This window comes from Neodiprion virginianus, chromosome 4, assembly GCF_021901495.1.
Source record: "Neodiprion virginianus isolate iyNeoVirg1 chromosome 4, iyNeoVirg1.1, whole genome shotgun sequence".
Taxonomy (NCBI): Eukaryota; Metazoa; Arthropoda; class Insecta; order Hymenoptera; family Diprionidae; genus Neodiprion; species Neodiprion virginianus.
The window spans coordinates 33,019,035-33,040,717 of record NC_060880.1 but is presented as its reverse complement, the minus strand read 5'-3'; the positions used below and the strand labels follow the sequence as shown (position 1 = coordinate 33,040,717).

Genomic DNA, 21,683 nt, shown 5'->3' with positions numbered 1-21,683 from the left:
CGCGACCTCTAAATAATAATATTAAGAGCTCTGCTTTTTACAGGCGTCTTTTCACACCTTCTCGGAAGTTTTTATGTGGGGATTTCGAAAAAAAAAAATTAGCCATTTTTTTTGAATCAGCCTAATATATATACGAACATGTGAAAAGCGGCATAAAAAACCTTCTTTTTTGCTGCTTTGATCTCGCCCGGGAATTCAAAACATCTATCACAAGTGTTCCGAGTCACACCGACAACAAAGTGAGAATCCTCGTTGCGATTGTCACCTGCAGATTGAACCTTATTACAGGCCAAATTCACGCAACAAACCGAAATTCGAAACTTCTTCATTGAAAGATGCGCAGTTTTTTCATACCTTGCAGAAAATTAGTGAAACCAGAGAACTCGCAAGACTTGTGTTTTACCGTGCATAATTCGTTTGTTCACGGTTTCGCGGAGGAATAAGAAGTGCTTGAAATCATTTGGAAATCCAGTCCAAGGGATTCGCATTCAAATTTTCTATCCAACCTTCTAGAATTTTCTACTTTACTTTTGACAAAGCTCGGCGTACGTTCGCGATGGAGGGATGACGTGAAACAGCTTAACAGCCCAGGATGGATTCACAAAGATGAATTGAAATTCAGAGAACTACCCCGAATGTATACGAGCCCGGATAAAGTAGGATTTTTAGCCAGGTATAATGGGAAGACTTTCGCAAAACGTGGAGGTATAAGGTTTTTTGGAAGGGCATTAATCCGCAGCTGTAATTGAAACGAAAATGAAATTTTCTCCAAGCCCAAAATTGCGCAGCCTATCCCTACCTAGTTTGATTGACCCAAGCGAGCAAGGGCTGAGATTAGCTCTCATCTAAATTAGGGTGGCGTCCCGTTACGGAGAAAACGTGCATTTTTCATTTCGCAACTGATTTTCCCACCTGTAGGACTATACGCGTTCGACCACTCAAAGTCCCCTGTGTTAATAATTCAATAAGCATTTTACCTTCAGTAATGATGACAGCTTGATTAAGCTTGACACCCACTTTCACCCTTCGAAACTTCAGCGGTCTGAGGTCCGGTTTTGTTTCAGTTTAAGCTTAATTACAGTTAACATTAATTATCTCGCGGCGCCGTTGACGCACGGAAAGATGGAAATGGGCAGACATCAATTTATGGACGATGTTAATCAAGCTTAGACACAATTTCCAATATTGTACCGGCCGTTCCACAGCCGGCAACCTTAATTGATAATTATGCGACAGTTTCTATTATGCAATAAATTCCGCATCGGCGTTTGGTAATTTTTATAATTCAATTCACCGATCAAATACATTGAGTTCAAATAAAAACCAGCCACACAAAACTCGAATCGCGATCACGATCCATAATTGGAGTTAATCAAGCGCCGAATTAATGCATCGTAAGCCTATGCGATCTGAAACAAACGCAAAGTAGGGGTGAAGCGGGCTCGCTTTGAATAATTTTCGAATTCCGATTCCACGGAACGTGAAAAATTTTCATTTCGAGATGAATTCCAATTCGTTTCTATGTACCTATATTTTCCAAGTCCAAACGAATGTTGCAATGTCTTTGGAAACAACGGACAAGTAAACAGGGCGAGAAGACGGCAACGCCTCTTTGCGGCTGCATGATATCCTCACATTCAACTGTCAACCGCTTAATCAAGAGATTGCCCCAAAGTTCAAACCATGAATTGAATCAATTTGAGGCAGCTTTGCGTGTCAGGAACAGGCACGTCGTATAAGCAGGCAAGTTAACATTTCGTCATTAAAATGGGAAGTTGGAATAAGTTATAAAGAGCCCCGCAACAATCTTATGGGAATTGAGTCTCAGTGAAATCATCTGGATTTTTGATATGTTGTTAATTTTGGCATTCCCTACGAACAGTTTCGGCGCTAGGGACCACCGGACCTTAAAATGTTCATCCTATTTCCAGTATTCCTTCGTACAAGAAGACTACGAAAACAATAATTATTTCTAATAAACAAAACCTGGGCATGTAACCAGACACGGTCACTTTAAGTCTATGGACTCATGTCCTCCTCAACCCTCAATGATTTTACCTGCGGATGACGTTACGTGGTGGGACTGGATACAAATAGATGTTTTTGGTTCTCCGATGCGAAAATGGAGATTGGAGAGTGCCTGATGTACATTTATGTATGTGTATACAGATACATATACAGAGATATACGTATACATATGTATATGCATGCTAATGGTATCAGACCACGAATGATTTGGTTCTGATAATTATACAAGGAAGATTCCTGGAGCTCCTACCAATAACCGCCCGTCTTATTTCTCCTGCGAGAAAGAATTTTAAGGCGTTACAGAGTATTTTGCCACTTCAACGAAAAATATTTCAAACCTACGATGTAACATATTATTTGATAGCGGTAATCAATTAATAACTCGCACGATTTCGTAAATTTTACTAATTTTTATTCATCGAATAGATTTAGTGGGCTGTACGAAACGATTTTGTTGAATCTACTAGAACGTATTCAATATTTTGATAATACCATGGAACAAGTATCATTTCACTAAATTATCTAAATTAAAATCAAGATTTCGTACTCACAAGCACATTTTACTAAATGAATTTTTTTTATTTGCAATTTTGAAACAATTATTTCATTAATTTTTGTATTTACAATACAATATTGTGTTCCCACGAGAAAATTTTCTACAAAAGGTGTATAAAAAAAGTAAAAGGTTTTCTCTGAGTGTTTCGGTACAATAATAAATTGCTACAGCCTAAGAAATTGTGCAGAAATCGATGGAAGAGAGGTAAAACACTCAATGCTCCCGTTCCCTATTACATTGTGGGTAAAGAGTCTCAAAGTGGGATGATAAGGCTCTCAGATCTTTGGAAAATCAAACATGCGTAACTGAAGCTTTAGGAACTTTCGTAAGCTTTACATTATGAAACCCATTGTCAGACCGAATTTATTTGCGCCACTTGTAAGAAGTTCATCGGCAAAGCTACCAGAGCGAGTGAAAACAAGATTACGCGGCGAACATCGGTATAATGTATCTTTCCAACATTTCGTGCAGAGGGGTTCAACTGCAGAGCATTCCGTGACTCGGATTGCAGTCTAACTGGAAGCTCGGCCAAAGTTCGTCGAGGTTAACGACTCGTACAGCATACATAGTTTTATGGTAAAAGTTTCGCTGTTTTTGCTCAAGTAATTCCGAATCCTCGTTCACAATTCCGAAACCGAAAGGTTGTCACCTGTTACAGATTATACCTCAGAACGTCGTGACCATAAGCAATTACAGTTAAGCGCTTCTACGTTTATAAACCATTATTCCAAAGTACGCCTAAATGTCTTTTGTCTACTACAGCTCCCGATGCTACAATGTCAATTTCAACGACCGTTCAAAGCACCATATTTTTCGCGGAAGTGTCTCATCAGAATGAATAAAATTTGTGAATATTTTTAGGGCGAGATGAGTGAACACAATAAATTTGTCGACCAATGACAATATATTTCATTCAAGTTATAAAATATGAACGATATATTTGTTTGTTAGTCTCTTTTGCTGCAATGTCAGGGCGTGTCTACATTTTAGGAAGCGAAATTTCAACTGTACGGTTTTTGAACCGCGTACGGTTGGCTCCGAAACATTTACGGGTCGCGACTTGTGGTCAAGCTTGTCACAAACTTAGGCGAAGCCATTAGAGCATGGTTAACGGAGTCTCTCAAGCCCCCCATTCGCATACTCATCCAGAAACGTAATATTGTTACACTTTAAAATGTAACGGACTTTCAGAACACGTTTACCGTATGTACGCAACTTCTGCTTCAAGTTTCGTTTAACATTTATTATCCGAGCCGAACTCAGGCCATCATTAGAGTCGAGAAGCTCCTATGACCAGTGAATCACGAATAACGCTTTTACGTATAATTCGTATTCCTGCAGCTGTTCGTGCCTGGCCTCTACATAATTTTCTTCCTCAACTGACACCGTAGGGACGCGCGTTACACTCGTACAACAGCTCGTAACTATATTTACGCAGCGCACTCTTCGTCTGCTTTACAATTTCATAACTCACTGGGATGGATCTCACTCGGGTCCTAAAGACACCGCAGCTCTGCAAAGTAACTTCGGGCACGTAGATACTGCTACAACGTATGTACGAAGTGCGCATATTACCGGGGACAGAAGCTAATTAGATACATCTGCGAATGTGAACTCGTTGTCAGCCGGAAGTTCCTTAATTAGCGAATCGATTCTCCAATCGTAGTATTCAAAGATCCTAAATACATTTTACTGGAGTTTTGAAACCTCGTTGATCCTGACAAGCAGTCAAGCGAAATTACAAAATCACCCTACTGCAAATATTCCTGGTACCAGGTGTACTGTCAATACGCTGTCACGTTGTGTCAACAGAACCGTTCTGCGCACAGCCTCCGTTATACACGTAAAAGAGAAAAATTCGTAAATAAATTTCCGTGATTACCAAGCTTTCGGTTCTGTTCGGACCCCTGTTATTTCTTTTCGTGTTCAATTAACCGATAGGTAATTATGGTGGGTGAATTCTAGTTCAAATTGACGAACGTTCACGAGCGATGTCTGCATTTGTCATAATCGTTCTAAAATCGATTCCATTCAATTTACCAACTCCTGGATAGTATTGTTCAGTACTTTAGTGAGACTGGTAAATTCCACGGCAGTGCTGATGCTGCAATTCCAACTGTGCATATAGCTAAATGTATAGCGAAGTTCAGTGCAGCGTTGTAACCGCTAACAATTCAGTCCTGATAACTGTTACAGGCATCTGTTGTTCGTGTGATCACTGCCGATTATTACGAAATCAACGACACTTGGAGTAACTACAGTAAGGCATAGCATTTAGATTTAGTCGCTACATGGCGCACCTGAGATACCAATTTGCGTGGACGACATTTCTCAACGCAAGGCTCCGACATGACGCAATTACTTAGTATCGAAGATGTTCTTTACCTCCGCTGGGATATACCGCGATGTTGTGATCGCAGAGGATGCGAATCCTTTCCCATTTTGTGAAAAAAAAAAAAATAAAAATAAAAAATCGAAAGAAATTCCCCAGTATTGTACAGCAGCCGGCGGTTCGAGTTTGCCGTTGGAAAATTCTGGCACAATGAAACTCGCCCGAAAAAGGTAAGAGGGAAGGAAAAATGTGACAGATAAGAAGAAATATGATTCGAACAACAAGGATGAACGTGATTTCTATTACTTTTTTAAAACCACAGGTTCGAGGCCATTCGCCGAATCGCAGCTCGATTAAATATACAGTCGTATAAATTAGGTTTGAGGCTTGTATCTGACGTGACCAACGCAGCGAGTGAATTGCCACAGGGTCGATACGTCGATCGGGAGTAATTGAAGCGGAAGTTTCGGCTACCGTGGGGCACTTTTCTCTACAACGGGGAATTACGATTCTCTGTATTACGAGAGACCTAAGTTCACCGGGCGTGGCGACCACATTGCCTATTTGACGAGGGGGGAAAAAGAAAAAAGTAATCGTAAGGGCGAAATTATACTATTTTTCTTGACTGAACAATTACTCTAATTGTTCGTCAACTTTATCGATCGATGCGACGATGCAGTTTAGTTTACCCCTTATTTTTAACTTCCCGTTTTTCTACTTTCAGAGCGAAAAGGAAGTCATTCTAATCACTCCGAAAATGAAAAGTTTAGTTTTCACTAGATCTCAACGTTCTGATATCTAGAGAATCACCGCCCACCATTTTCGGACGGCTGTGTATATGTATGTACGCATGTCATAAATTTTTTTGTCCGCTGATATCTTGAGAACGAGTTACCAGATTTCAAACATTTTAGTCCTAATCGACGCGGCTTTTCCAAACTTAGAACTGATTGGATATTGGCTTTGGTCGGTTCACTAGTTTTTCAATTATTTGAATAACAAAATTCCAAAAAATCAAACAAAAATTATTACATCATGAAAACGGATGAACGGATTTAAATGAAAATTGGTACCGTGAAGTTTTTTGGGCCGCTAATCGCGAATCTGACGTCATATTTGCAAAATTTCAATTTGGTGTACTCAATAAGATGAACAAATAACTAAAAGTGTTCAGATTTTGATGAAAATTGGTACCTACTCATCGGTTTGACGGGTGGCTAATCACGAATCCGAAATCAGATTGCGAAATCCAACATGGCGATGCAATGTGGTGGAGGAAAATCTAAAAATATTTTGATTTTGGTAGAAATTGGCAGGCGGAGTTTTTTTGGATCACCGATAACAAACCCAAGGTCAAAATTTGTAATGGTGGATTCGTTACAGAGGTTGGAAATAAAAAAAAAAGACGTCATACTTTCGTATAATACGGTATCCCAGGACTTTGAAATCGTTAATTAGGAATTTGAATTTGTAGTTCGAAATTCAAATTAGATAATATATTTTTTTTTTTTTCTATAAACTTGGAACCTGCAGTATAAAAACGGGAAATCCGAAGGCTGGCTCATGGCCGGTCTAAGGCTGCTTGTTTCTCTAAGAGTAAACACCCCATCGACAATCCGTCAGTTCTATCCTGAAATGTTGGGTATACCATATTTGTCACTCATAAGCAAATAACGTGGTTGCGTTGCACGTTATACTCGAGAACTTTGCGGCTGGCTCACAACAAGCCACATGTAAATGTAGATATGAGGAATTTGAAAAGGTTGAAAGAAATGTTTTCGTCATCCTCGTTCCACGAACGGAGAAATAAAACTCTCGTTCCTGCGAAACTGGAAAATTATTTTTCGGCAACGAATTTCAAATACAAAGCTCCTCCTGATGAAATTATAAAAAATCACCACTTTAAGTTAATTGGTAAAGTTAATTGAATAAAACGGTGTGGCAGAAGGATTTTTCTTCATTTACGATTCCACGTCCCTTTTCTAAGGGTTCTGTTTTTGGAATAATTTAAAAGAGAAATGAATATACGAAAGCACGTGTATTATTATATGTATATATATGAGACACGCAGGAGTCCGAGATAATAAAGATTAATTTCATAACTTTTGGCGACATGATAATAAAGAATTATCCGCGTGCATAAATTGATACGAATTCTTTTAATATTAACTTTAAATTGCAATTTTCAATACAACCCACTCGAGTTATTATTTTGCGTTCAGTGATGTACGTGGTTCAGTCTTATATTCCGTAAAAGTCCGAAAATCACCGATGTCATGCAATTGTCGTCTTGTAGACGAGACAAACAAAACCGTATATTTCGACGCTCGTTGATAAAGCGTATTCGTTTGAGTTGAAATAATCGGAGAAATTTCTGAGCCAAGAACCCCGTCCCTCCACTTGTCGGAAAGCAGAGTTCCAACGACGTAACGGATCTCAGTTTCACCCTTGGAAACCGCCACCCGAAATCAGTTCGCAGCGAGGTCCTCGTACATCTCGAATGTCTATCTGGTAATACAATTACCGTGCACAAGGGGTGTCGTGCTCGGAGAAAGTGTAAATTGAAAAAGGAATTGAACGAGACAACGTGGCATTGAATCGGCGTATAAACGAGAAGAGACGCTACTTAAAGTTTTCCAAAGCTCCATTTTTTACGCATTATCTTGTATCGCCATCAGGAAAACATCACGTTAACGCACAAGCGCGTTAAGCGGTCGTAAATTGTTTATGCATCGTCGATTTGGACGTTGAACGACTAAAGCGTCTCCTGAAGTATCTCAAGCTCCCCCGGAGTGGAGGAAAAATAACAGGGATCCCAAATGAGCTGGGAAACATGTCGCTGAACGTATCAGACGCGAAAATTCACACTGACACAATGACGGGAATTTCATTTCTTCATATTAATTATAATCCGATTTGTAAATAATAATATATTAGAATTACTGAATGAGTTTCGAAAAGAGATTGAGCGTGTCGAAACGGAGACGATTGACGAATATGACAATACATATGGCGTGACAGATAAACGGGAGGTAAAAAAAGTTCAAAAAATTTTGAACATGTACATTCGGTGCGGTAGAAATCGGAAAGAAAATCAGTGACCATTTCGGTCTGAGTCGGGGTCAATCTCTGTTCACGTTAAATTGGACTACCCCGTATAGCGGCATATATAATGTGGCTATAAATTGCGAAGAAATAAAAAATGAAATCACCAAGGTCTTTAGGCAAATACTCTGACGGCAGATTCATTAAAATCCACTGCATTATGATGGAAATTTAGGTGCGTGGTTCATTGTCAATAGGCACCACACCGTCCACCATCTTTATCGGGATTAAATAAAAATGCTAAGTTGTTTTACGTATAAAGCATCTGTGCGCGAGTGCCTGACAGTTTTATATTCGGCGATCGATAACTATACAACCTGCATCGTTTTTTGTAGAGGACAGAATTGAGCGGAGACGATCAAGCGACAGAACGAACCTATAATACGGAGATAAGCGAGGTTCGATTGAGTGGATAGTGCGTGGTCCGCATCAGGGTTGACTAACTGCGCAGGAAACGTGCGGAGGCGAATATAACATGACGTCATTTTATCCCCCGAAGTCTCAACGACCAGCTCCTTTCGCCCGAATATCAAATTCAAATAATCTCTCGACTCTTCTTCCCGGATCCAGAAGTTACCTGATCGTAAAATCAAACTGTGAATCCTGCACGTGGACGACTTTGTAACGTTAACGTGAATCGAGAGAGTCGTGCAAATAAATTACTCTGGAAAAACTTGCTCACTACGGTGACGACGTGCTTGGAAGAACGAGAATCATCTCTGGCAATTAACTTTTGTAATACAACTTATGCTTGGTGCCGGAAAGGTTACTGAAAATGAGAGAAGTCAACGAACGAATGTCGAATACCCGAATACCACAATTTATACTGTACATCAGGTACTTTATAGAGAACTGTGACAGCAGTAATTGCGAGAATCGAATGACTCCATTGGCGGGTCCGTGCCCTGCAATCAGCAACTTAAGAAATCCAAAATCGGCAAGTCAATGATTACAGCTCGTGTTTCGATGATGTTCGAGATGAGTTTAGAGAAAATACGCGGATCAACGTAATCGAATGAAGTGTATGGAAGAGATTTATGCGATTCAATATTTGAGAAGATCAGTCGAATCATTTTACGAAATTACTTTCACGCAGCGCATTCTTTTCTCGGGATTAATCAGCCAGCTCCTCGAGGTCAGCGGAAGCTCATACTTGATGAAAATTACAACAAAAATATTCGGAAATTGTCTACCGTATGAACTGGATCAGGTTCCAACAAAGAAGGGACACCGTGTTTCTCTGAGATGAACGAAACCCACCACGACACACCCTCAATCCGGGTTCGAATTTAATACGTTGCCAGGCGACAGGCTCTCACCTTACCTCTCGCTCTCATCATCATCATCTTTCTTCGCACATCTTCCAACCGACGCGACGCGACGCACGCGAGAATAGAAAAAAGGGACGATTCACCGAAAAATTCGCGGCCGCGGCAGCTTTGTGGTATAAATCGAATCCACGCGTGTCAAGCGTCTGCGGGGAAAGCAGCCATTTCGCAAAGTGTATCACGTGATGATCAAAATATAGTTTGTATAATAGTTCAGAGGAACCTCGATTCAATATGATATTTCATTTTAAATCTGATCTTACACGGAAAGGGCGAAGAGAATTCTCAATGGTTTCTTTCGCTACTAAGCGCAAATGGCTGTACGAAAATGTGCAGCCGGAGATATTTCGTATACAGAGTATATTGTTCGGAAATACGAATAACAGAGCGTGCCTCGAGTGAACTTGAACTGCGGTTATACCCGTTGCTCATGCCGAAGAGGTCGTAACCGTCTCGTATTCTGGGTATCGCGGCAACAGCGCACAATTATTATTGATTTAAAATAACGTATCAACTCTGCATAAATATTGTTCAACGTTGCCGTAAAAATTTCCGCAGTATTTCAATAGGGTGAATATCGGTTTCCGATAAGCGCAAATGTGAAATAACATTCATACGCTGTCAAAAAAATTAACGAGCGGTATTCTCCTTATACTATAACAGAGTCGTTTATGTTTTTTCGTTTGGTAACCATCAAATTGTTTTCCCCCAGATTTTGAAATTCCATTCTCTCTTCTCATCTTTTCCATTTCCTTTTTTCAACACGCTAGCCAGGGTTCCATTTACGGTAATTCCCCTGGTAGCCGTGGTAAACTTTTCCGTTTCCACTTTTATTTTACCGAGTCCTAAATTCACAGACGGTGCCACGGAATTTTATTGAATATATATTATACATTCCTTTTGGTCATTTCGTTTTCAATAAATATTCGAATAATATTTCGTGAAACATCTTACCTTTTATGTATGTACCTGAAGAATTGTATACATTTACGTCTTAGACTGCGAAGGTAGTGAATTATCAAATAACTCAACGTTGTCAGGAAATTTCTGAGCATTACTATTGAACGCGGTCCCTGAAAATTCTACACCTTCAAAGTTTCTACATACCTGTATACTTGCCTAAAACACTTCAAATCCGGAGTAACAATCAACCAAAATTCATTCGCAGAGGATATCGCTGGATCTAATAATACGAGCAAAGAAAATTCTTCCGAAAACACACACGCGGCGTTTTGAAGATATAATAAAGAAATACGCGAAATTTGGCTTCATAAATTACCTGGGGCAAGGAAAAGCTGAAACTTCCTAAGCAAAAAGACGGATCGTTGGTTTAGTTTTTTTTTTTTTTTTTCTCTCTGTCTGCCTTTTTCAATCTTCGTTGCAACAAAAGCACGAAGCGTGCCGCGATTACCGTAACGACATGATACGTAACGCTAAGCGAATGAAATCTGACTTGACGTACAAAATTGCCAACTTCCTCGCCCTCGAAATTTATCGCTACCATCGTAGCTATTAGTTTTTACATTTCCTTCTCTCAATTTTCTCAGTATGATATCTTCAATCGTGCCAGTCGCTTTTGAATTCGAGTAAAACTGTAATCAGTTGTTTTTGCAGCTCCTCGAGTATCCAAAACATAATAAACGAAATTCCATTCTCTATTAACCCTTTTCGTCACGTAATAGCGTTCCAGATATGCAGACTGCAGGACGATCAAAATCAAAATGCAATAAATAGTAATCGCGTCTCATCCACATCCCTCGTATTCTTGGGAAATTATTGTTAGGTCAACTCGCGGATGAAAAAAAAACCGAATGTGTGATAAATTTTTGTTGAATCTAACGGCCCTCGCAACAGCACGTAACGAAACTTTCAGCCCTGCACCCAGACGAATGTGAACCGCACACGCGATATGATAATACAACGCCGTAGAATTTACACGCAGGATGGATCGATCCGGACTAGAAAGGTGGGTCTAATAGGTACGCTTGCCAAGCCGAGTGACATAAGGTTCAATGTCTGACGCAGCTTAGAAATCCGTAACTCCTACCGACCGTACGAGACTTGTTAATGTTTCCACCCGTGTATCTAAATGCGAAGTTGGAAGACTCGATTGAATTTCGTTGACCAAGATTCTCCAAGATTCCCAAGTAGAATAAAAAAAAATCAACATTATCCGGATATTCCAACGATGAAACGGTAATTCGAATTTATAACAGGTATTGCACTTCTGAAACCCAATTATTGTTGTGAAATTTAACTCTCGTTAAATTCGTTCCGTCATCCATCAGCGAAAACTATCGACGCAATATCCGCCACTTGAAATGCTGAAACAGTCATTGAGAACATTCACCTCTTTCCCAGCGTGGCAGAGTGATACACATTCTGCATTCGCGGATACCCGCGAAACTACAATTTCAAATTTCATTTATCCGGCGCAATACGTGGTGAATTCGTTTTTCAGCACCCTCCTGGCGAGCGTTTTCCCTCGTTTAATCGCTACCGTATCCGATCGCAGTATAACGTATACACCGAAACACTCGGCTCCTCAGAGACTCCACGGAGACGAGGTGCCATCAATTTTTGCGATTCTGTAACGCGAATGGAAAGTTCAGCCGTTTAACAGCCACGGATGTGGGAAAGAAATTTACAGCAATTACGGAGACATTTTTCAACGAAGATATTCGCCATTTCTTTCGACAGTTTGCTGGTTAATGGACGACGTAACTGCAGTCAGCGTGGATCTCTATCCTGTGTGTAAATATTCAGGTATATTCAAGTATATTCAGATATATTCAGGTGCACGTAACGTCGGGGCAAAACTGCTGGTTTTTACCCTGCATGGGGTATAAATTAACCAGCCGGAAAACGAGTCACGAGGGAGGTTGACGAAAGGGTTTACAGCTATTTTAATGGCGGCGTATAAAAGGTGGGAAATTTATGTTCACTCGCGAGCAGCGAGTCGAAGCTTGCATTTCGTTTCGCTTCCAAACCGTGGAGATGTTTAGCCAGCCTTGTGCAAACCTCTTCAAAGCCGACGTTATAGAGTTAAAATATTATTATTGGAGGTAATTATTCCCGATCTTCGGTATCGAGCTTTTTTCAAAGGCGGGAAATTAACGAGGGGACGAAACGATACGACGGAACGGAAGAGTTTTAAAGCGGCTTATTCAGCGGCTTCGAGCGCCGAGCGATCCTCGTAACGCTTCGCAGTTATTAACAAACCGTTCTCAATGACAATAGATCCTCAGATATCTCCCGGACAACTGATTAATCGTTCCTTTTTCCCGTACTTGGAGAACCTGTAATTCCCCAAGTTCAAGACGTGAGGATCACCGATGCAAACCTCCCTCTTTTGCTTGTTTCGCTATCGGACGAATGAGTGATTTGATATTCCCCGATACACCGCATGGGTGAGTAAGGGCAGCCAGAGAACTGATACATGCATAAAATGATTCCATACAAACGATTCCGTCAGCCAAAAAATACACGATCATGTGCGAGATGAAATAAAGAGATTTGTTTCCAATTGGATTAGGGGGGTCAAAAACAGCGACTGTGGGGAACAGCTTACGTGTAATATCCGTTTTCTTCTACTATACGTGGATATTATAAATTGAACGGCACGATATCGAGTAATTACTTTTTAGTTATGCATGTGGAATTACGCAATCAGCTATATATCGCATGGCAGGGATAGCACGAAGGCCAGAATATAACTCTGTTGGGAATCGTGAGCCGTAATCGAAGTCGAATACCTTTAATAACCAAGATGATTAACCAATTATACTACACGAGTAAATGCGCGTGCCTGTGCGTTGAATAAATTCGAATCTAAATTTAAACCCTCGGTTGTATGCGTACATATTACACGGCTCTACAAAAAAATTTTTGTTCTTCGTCCTAAAGTTTATTTTATGATTTTCTGGTTAATTATGAACAAAAACGAAAATAAACTACCTTTTTTTGGTACAAAGTTTGCTTTTGTAATAGTTATAGTAAAAATACTCATTTTTGATTATTTTTTTAAATATTAATTATTTTAAATACATCAAAAAATACCGCGCGATCAGAGTTGGGTTTTAACGTTCAGACAGTGCTTCTAGATGGCACTCGAGTGATAAACAACGATCAGGTGTTTTGTAGAAATCCAGAATAACTGAAAATGTTCTCATTAAAAGTACATGTGCTGCATGCTCATTTAGATAAATTTAAAAACAACATGGGAGCATATTCAGAAGATCAAGGAGAACGTTTTCATCAGGACATTTTGAGCTTCGAACAACGTTGTCAAGGCCAATGCAATGAAAACATGATCGGAGACTATATTTGGGGTTTATTGAGAGAAAGTACTTACGAACATAAAGGAAAAAGTAAAAGCGTGCACTTTTAAATTATTTTCTACTTTTTTGTAACTTATTTTGATAGTAAAACTTAATAAAAATAATAAAAATGTTTATTTAAATGGTTTCATCTTTAATTGATAATTAAAACCACAGATTTTGAAAAATATCGTTCAATCTGTCTCCTAAGTACAAAAGCAAACTTTTTAATGCTATATATTTTTTTTTCGTCTAATTACGAACTAAAGAATCGAAATCTAATACTTTGAAGTCTAGGTAAAATTTTGTGTTGATTCGTGTTATGCGTACGTAAAAATCGACAATGGAAATATTATACGTACCTTAACGAGTTTATCAATTAAAATTTTCCAACAGCTAAAAAAGAGAAACAAGAATCGCCCCTCGACGCGTGCAGATATATATACGTACACAGTGCGAGCCACGAATTGTAATAAAATAATTGCAACAACCGAGTGGATCGGAACTCAGAAATACAAACAAGAGTTTAGCGAGAAATTGAGCGGATTCTGTCGGGTCGCGGATAAATAAATAACGACGTCAATACGTACACAACTGCGGTAAATAAACCGTAGGTTTATCGATGAAATTACATAATCAATAGAGTATAACGAACCTTGAAGAACGAAATTTCTCAGCATTGAGCGACGACGATCGAACGTGAAAATTGAACAAGAAATGTAAGGAGAAGTAAGCTTGTGTTCGTCGATCCTCGAAGCTCGACACTCGGTCCCACGCAGTTCGCCACCTCCACCCTCAGGGCTTTATTCCCATGATAACAATGAACTCCAGAGCCAAAGGTGAAGAAGCTGGAGGAGAAGAGGGGTAAAAAAAGCGACGACTGAAGTTCGTCCGGATAAAACTAAGGGGCAATTCCAAACAGAAACAAAAGCTGCGAAACTACTACTGGCGAAACTCTTGAAAGTAAGTATATGAGGCGAAAAACATCCCTCGACACGATCCGACTCTGTAAATCTACTTCCCCCATCAACGATTTACCACCCTCGCGGGTGAACCGAGTCGTTTGTAGAATCGTCGTTCCCGTGCAAGACGGTATCGAGATTGTACGAAACCGGGTTTCTTCGAACTACGTAACCGCGCACGAGAGCGTCGATTGAAAGGACGTACGAGCATCGTTAAAAGCTACAAGCGTGCAAAGCCCATCTTGATTATATTGTAGGTAGCTGAAAAGCAGCATTTGTCGCTGTCACCGAACAAACGCGTCGCACACCTCGCACGCATACGTCTGAGCGAAAATGTCATAAAAATGAATTCAACCCCGAGCGAGGATTGGCATTCGCTTGTCGTGAAAGAGTTCGCATATTCCATTACCCAGCGACGAACAGCCCTTTGACCCGTGCCTGGGTGGGTGAACGCAGAGCGTTACAACCGAGGCGGCGAAACCTCGCGTAAAATAAGGAGAGCCGACTCTCCGCGGGTGGAGAAAAGGTGAAAAACGACCCTCAGGTGTCAGCCTCATCCCTGGGTTGGAACGCATATGGGTACCTATTACAGTCCACCCGCGGAGCAACAGAGGACGACGATTACTCGACAGCCGATGATCAGGGAAATTTTCATCCATTACCTGGACCTCAAAGTCTGCCGGGATGTAAGCTCTATTTTTGTATCAAACAAAGAACGCGCTTGGCCACTTAAATACGACAGCTGGTTTCATGGATATAGTGCAATATGTACATCCTACGATTTAGATTGCTTTTAATAGAACAACGGGGATGAGACGATTCCAACTCGGCATATTTTTAGGTACAAGTAAAACCAACGAGAAATCGAAACGCCTCTGTTACAGCTCCAGGTATTGAACTCGAACGCTTTGTATTCTTTACCTGATTATTCACTTGTTGACTCGCGGTGAAAGCGAAATTCTCTTATTAACACATCTTATGGGCTATACGCCAGTGCTCACTGTTATCTTCATTAGAATAATTCACAATCGGATACACGTATTTTGAATGCTTTAGAAAAGCTTAGAATCTCTTTTTTTCCACTATTTTTTATCCAAACTCTGGGAGGTTTTAACGGTGTGAAAATAATACAACTTTCCACAGCTTATACCACTCAAAACTCGGGGCGAGAATTTCTTTGAAGATTTAAATCAGAACGAAGAGGTGATTGGGGTTATATTGAATTAGGAAACGACTAACTCACGTTTCTGTCATTTTCAAACTGTTCAGATTTTCACTGCTTTAATTCACGTCACGTCCCGATCAATTTTATCACCAATAATTCCAAAATTGACTACCTGCTGCAACCTTTTTACTCTTCCATTTAGCATAATAAGTATTCAAATTTCACTCGGAAATAAATAGATAATAACTTTCAGGCAGTTACAGTTTCGTTTTTCTTTCACGGAAAATTTTTTAACCACCAAGAAATCCAATTTATGCTTAAATAATTCATTTCGCGAAAAAAACTGAACGATAAATCATGATAGATGCTCTGAACAAAACTCTCATTTACCTTGGTCAGGTGCGAGTGTCATACAACATTAGAAGACACTATGAGAAAAAACACGGAGGGTTATTTCAAGTAGTATATCAAATCCAGTAGAACCTTCAGTATTTTTTGAGAGCTCTAGACACATGGCTTTTAATTCCGTTAACTGTCGATCAAATATCACAGGTTTAAAGGTTCACTCGAAAATTGGCAAACGTTACCAACAGTTCGAATAAAATGAGAATAAATAACTGATAACGAAATTTCCCATCATTTTATCAGAACTTCACTATTGGCAGGTAAATAATTTTCACTCGTCGTCAACGGGCGCGACTTTTATCGGATGTGACACGTGCGACGATAAGCGCTTCCAGACGCTCGACTGGCAGGAAGCAAAATCGGACGAGCTTCACGGCAAAATGTTGTGCCGCGACTGATGACAACAAAGCTCAAACTCAAGGACACGCGGAGCTTTTATGCCATTCTCCGCAGCACTATCTTCACGAGGGATGATCAACCGCTGAGGCGACGCTGCCGATAAGCGAGATCGTCTTTCAAGCTTCTGACGCTTTTCTACGGGTACGGTGAATACCGCATATGATCGTCATGATAACACCATCGATTCAGTTTTAGAACGTGGATAATTTTCCGGCTGCGGTTTACCGGTAAAATCACCACGAGGTAACTCGAGCGCAAGCACCAAAGCTTCCCTGAACCAAATCGATTCTATAAATTTTGCAGATCCCGACTGAAACTTCGGTCGACGGTCGGCAAGGAAGGTGGACCTTGTCGAAAGCTCGGAATGTTCAAGCTCCCGAAAAAGCTTCACCCTTGTTGATAGTTGATAAGGTAACTGTTTCTTTTCATGTTACCTACTGCATCATGCGGCCGTTGCTTAGTAAGTACCGAGAATCTGCAAGCCTGACACAATTACCATAATGGGGGTAAAAAGTGTACGGTCGAGAATAAAGAATGTGTCATGAAAAAATGTAGGTGTATCATACCGGTTTTTGACATCCAATAACACATACGAGGAAGACTGATAAAAATATGAAACACGGACTTACAAATTTTACGAGATCAGGGTCATCGTTCAAATCTAGCAAATGGATCGTCGGTCGAAATTCCGAATAATCAAAACTCAGAACGTTACCGAAGTCGAAATTTCAGAATTTGGATGAATCTGGTAAGCCGCTATTCGTTTGTAGCATAGATACATCGACTCGAAATTAGGTTTCATTTACATCCTCGACACCCTCAAAGCCCAGTTTGACTCAACGAAGCCTTCAAGTTCTCAAATACTCTAGATCGAAATTAAACCTCGAGATTCTCACATCGCGCTCAATAGAATCTCCATTCTGTGGAACTCAAGAGAAGAAAACCTCAAGAATCAATTGAGGTCTAAGTCAGAATATTGCAATTGGGGCTTCCGAGGGTCGAATGAGTCCCGAACTTGATTCTCATTAGAACTTCAAACATCAGCATCGGAATTTATGCGCAGTTTGTAGGTTCATATAAGGTGTTTTCTACTAAGGATTTCTCTACCTGAAAAGGTCTCATATAAGCCTACAAAGCCTCAAAATTTTCCCAATTTCGAGATCCAAATGAGGTCTAAAATCTTGTCTCAACCGGCAGCAGCTTTCACATATGTGATAAACGGTTCACGGAATTTGACCATTCACAACTTTGTCCATGTGGAGTTTCGACCATTTAACGTAACCGTCAGTCTGAACTTTGACCTGCGCCCGCTTTAAACTTATATGAACTTGGCACGTCGGTAGAAGTGACGGAATTTATCGATTACTTTTTAATCAACACTCACTAAGCTCAGGCTAAAAAGTACGAAACATTTATCGCGATTGAAATAAATAGTTGCTATAAAGGACCCCGCAGAATCCGTACGGAAATTGGCTAGATTTTCAGTATGTTACAGTACATATCCTCCCGATCAAAAGATCTCATGGACACAAGTCCCAAAAATCAGCAGTTTCCGAGATATAGGCTTCGCAATGGGGCTTCATGGATTTTTTGATATCTATGAATTTCGTGATTTTCATGAATTATGAAGCCTCAAGAGAACTTGAAATTAAACAAATGACTCAAAAAACTGCACGGCTGATTCTTAAATATAGGCAGGAAGCTATGATTGATTCCATCCATGAACTCGCTGGTTTAATTAATAGAAAGAGATGTAACGTCAGATTTCGCGTGAAGGATGAGACCCTCAGACTCTTGCAAAAATCGACTTGTACCGTTCTTCACGCGTGTGCGGAGTCTGCGAATAGGTTGTGCAGTTTTTGAATGATATATCTGATTTCAAGTCCCCCTTGAAGGTTTGTAATTCGTAAAAATCGCTTGATCCGTAGATATAAAAAAATCCATGCACCCCCCTTGCAAAGCCTATATCTCGGAAACTGCCGATTTTTGGGATTTGTGTCCAGGAGAACTTTAGATCGGGAGGATATGTACTGTAACATACTGTAAATCCAGCCAATTCGACCGGGAGCCAATTTCCATAAGGATTCTACGAGGTCCATTTCAACCTTTTCCATTAAGTCTGTTAAGTCTTGCGTTCGAAATGAACAAAACTTTGTTGAATCAACTTATTGTAATGAATATCATTATGTCTTGGAACGCGAGGTAAGCCTGTAACAATTAATAACTTTCAGCTCTTGCGAAAATTATTATCCATTTCACACAGAAGTCAGCCCTGATGATACAAAATTTCTCAGTATTTCTTCTGCTTCGGGAGACAATCCTTCAATATCGGATATATATAAACGCGATGGCGGCTTATGTCCCGCGTGCTTCAAAGTTAGACGAACATCAACGTCGATATAAGCCGGAGGGGGGGGGGGGGGGGGCTGAGTACGAGACCGGATTATGAAAGTAGTTGATAAAAGTTAAGAACTCACCTAAGGGCAGGCCAATCTGCGTCGGTGGTGGTCGTCGGCGCTGAAGAGCTGCAATTTGATAGGCTGAGACGAGGGCCGATGCGAAGGGTCATAGGACGTCTCCGTCTGAGGGCGTAGTCTGTAAACCGAAACGAATCGAATCTGTAAATCACTCACAATTTATAAGTATGCACGTGACTTGATGCAAAGGCAGCCCCGATGTCAGATTCTACGGAATTGTAAGTTTGTCGGTACAATTCTCACGTTTCGATTTCACTAGCGGACAATCCTGAACGTTGAATGATCAGATCCTTGAATCAAGGAAACCGATATCTGCAGGCGGACTCAAATTGCAGCCGGGTGAATTTCATCACAATTTTCTATCAAACTCCCGTGATGTGTTCGTAAATCGTGAACGAGGTAATTCAGGACGACATGTCGTAACGTCGGCGCAGAGAGTACGAAAAAATATGGCATTTGACGGGGGTATTAAATCCTGTTTGACAACCGTGTATGTATAAGGTACCTATGTTCGCACGTATGAGACTGTAGTTCGATCAAATCCCTAAACGCAAATAACTTCACTTCCACCGGATATAATAGTATTACCAGATACCCGATCGAGGAGGGAAGAACTCTCCTTCGTATTTCACGTAATCAAAGTACTTGATGAAAAATGAAATAGATAAGTTGGCGAATTTGCAAAAATATAAACGAAAGTTCCAGACAACGTATGCCTTCGGGGACTCGCATATTTTTCGTTATTCCGAAAAAATACCAACTCCGTGTTATTCCGCTGGGGATTTTTGGATCTTCTGTTTCGGCGTTCTCCAGCAACTCAGCCACTTTTCTTTATCCTCTCGGTTCTGTCCCATAATTGGTTGTATAGTAGTAATACTCTGGGAATTTTTTCAGATCTTTTATTTTACTCGTTTCAGAAATGATTTTTTTTTTTTTAACCAATATATCGTGGAAGATTGAAGTCGGAGAAAAAAAATTGTAGCATAAAAAAGTTATGTTTTTCCATGAACTATTTAATGGAATATATGTTCAACAGTATTCTATCTGTTGAGTTGCGAGGGCTCATACCTACTCGGTCTCAAGCTTACGCGACTCGGGAGTCCTGACCTTTTCTGCCCTAGAGTGGGAGGTGCTCGCTTTTTCGACTGTGAGCCCGTCTTTCGTATGTGTACTCTGTACAATAATTGTTCTTTCATTTTGCCCGACTTGTATGATTTTTCGTTAAGCGTTCGTCGTGTGGCGTCGTTATTGAAATCTGAGTTTTGGTATTTTTATTCTTGAGTTTTGGTTCATTCTTTTATCAAGGTTAAAATTGGTTGTAACAGCGGATATTGATCGTATTCGATTACTTATAAGTGTAATGCATATGTATCTTTTTTTTTTCTTCTTCAAAAAGGCTGCGGCCGTATAAGAAATAAATAAATAAATATGTTATAATTTCAAAATGAATTTTTTTTTTTTTTTTTTGCTGAAAATAGTCTTCTTGATGCCATTAAAGATATTACATATGTATTGCATCAAATAGTTTATGGACAAACATAACTTTTTCATGGAAAAATTTTTTTGGTCCCACTTCAATATTCCATGATATTAGAGTCCAAAAAAAAAGAAAAAAATAACATTTTCGAACGAGTAAATTCAAAAATTCTAAAGTTCACAGCGAGTACCTTTAAGTAGTAGGTACTACTATACAACCAATTATAAAACATATCCGAGATGGTAAAAAAAAAAGTGGCTGAGTTGGTGGAGAACGCTTCTGTTATGAGCAATTATACCTTTATTGTATGCCGAGGCTTGAGAGAAGCTTCGCTGTATTTGGAGATCTCATTCTACGTAAGAAAGAAGGGAATGCCGATTGATCCCAAACAAAAAATAAGCCGCTCCGAAAAATCAGTCGTACCTGCAAATACGAAGGAGGAAAATATTGTTTTCTTCACTCACTTGGCCACGTAAAATATAACTAGCATTTCCACGAATGTTCAGACTTTAAGTATAGTGGGATAAACAGATTGGTTTTATTCGTTTGGCCAGTGCCGCGAGATCAGCCACACAATTTGAAATCACCGATAAAGCACCGCCATCTAGTCGTATCTAAAATAAAATTTTCAACTTCGTCCTCTTTCGCTATGCCTAAACTTTCCAAAGGCAGCCTTCTAAAATTAAACGTGACATTCATCGTCAGTGGTTAATCCCATCTTTAGTCTGTCGCCACTCGTCCTCTCGTGTGACGATTCTTACGACAATTCAATGCGGCACATCCCTGCAGGGCATATACGTACTCGGATAACAAACAAGCGATTCGGTCAAAGGGCTTCGCCTCTTTTCACAAGGCACGACTCGCGCTCTTTACTCGCAAACTTTATTTCCATTCCAATTATAGCAAAATTGATTCGGCGATTCATCTGGAATCGTTATACCTACAAAGAAAAAATTCCATACCGGCGCATGTGCTTCAGCATTATAAAAAATATCCTTAAAATTGATTTCAATCTTATGAAATCGTATTTCAAAGTTCAATGAATGATTTTGAAAAATGCGGAAGCTACGGATCTTCTGAAAGTTTCAAGATTCGCAGTTATGAAACCAGACGTGATGTCTGGATATAGG

The 21,683-nt window shown here is 40.0% G+C and overlaps 1 protein-coding gene across 1 annotated transcript in view; it reads right to left on the bottom strand.

Annotated features, from left to right (window-relative positions):
• Window positions 1-15,740: 15,740 nt before the first annotated feature.
• The window catches only part of LOC124302885 (uncharacterized), a 36,848-nt gene continuing 30,905 nt past the window's right edge, over window positions 15,741-21,683 (bottom strand). The window contains exons 3-4 of the mRNA XM_046759454.1: window positions 19,077-19,194; window positions 15,741-15,789 (exon numbers count right to left, since the gene is read on the bottom strand). Of these exons, the coding sequence (XP_046615410.1) occupies window positions 15,741-15,789; window positions 19,077-19,194 (167 nt within the window). The remainder of the gene's footprint in view (window positions 15,790-19,076; window positions 19,195-21,683) is intronic.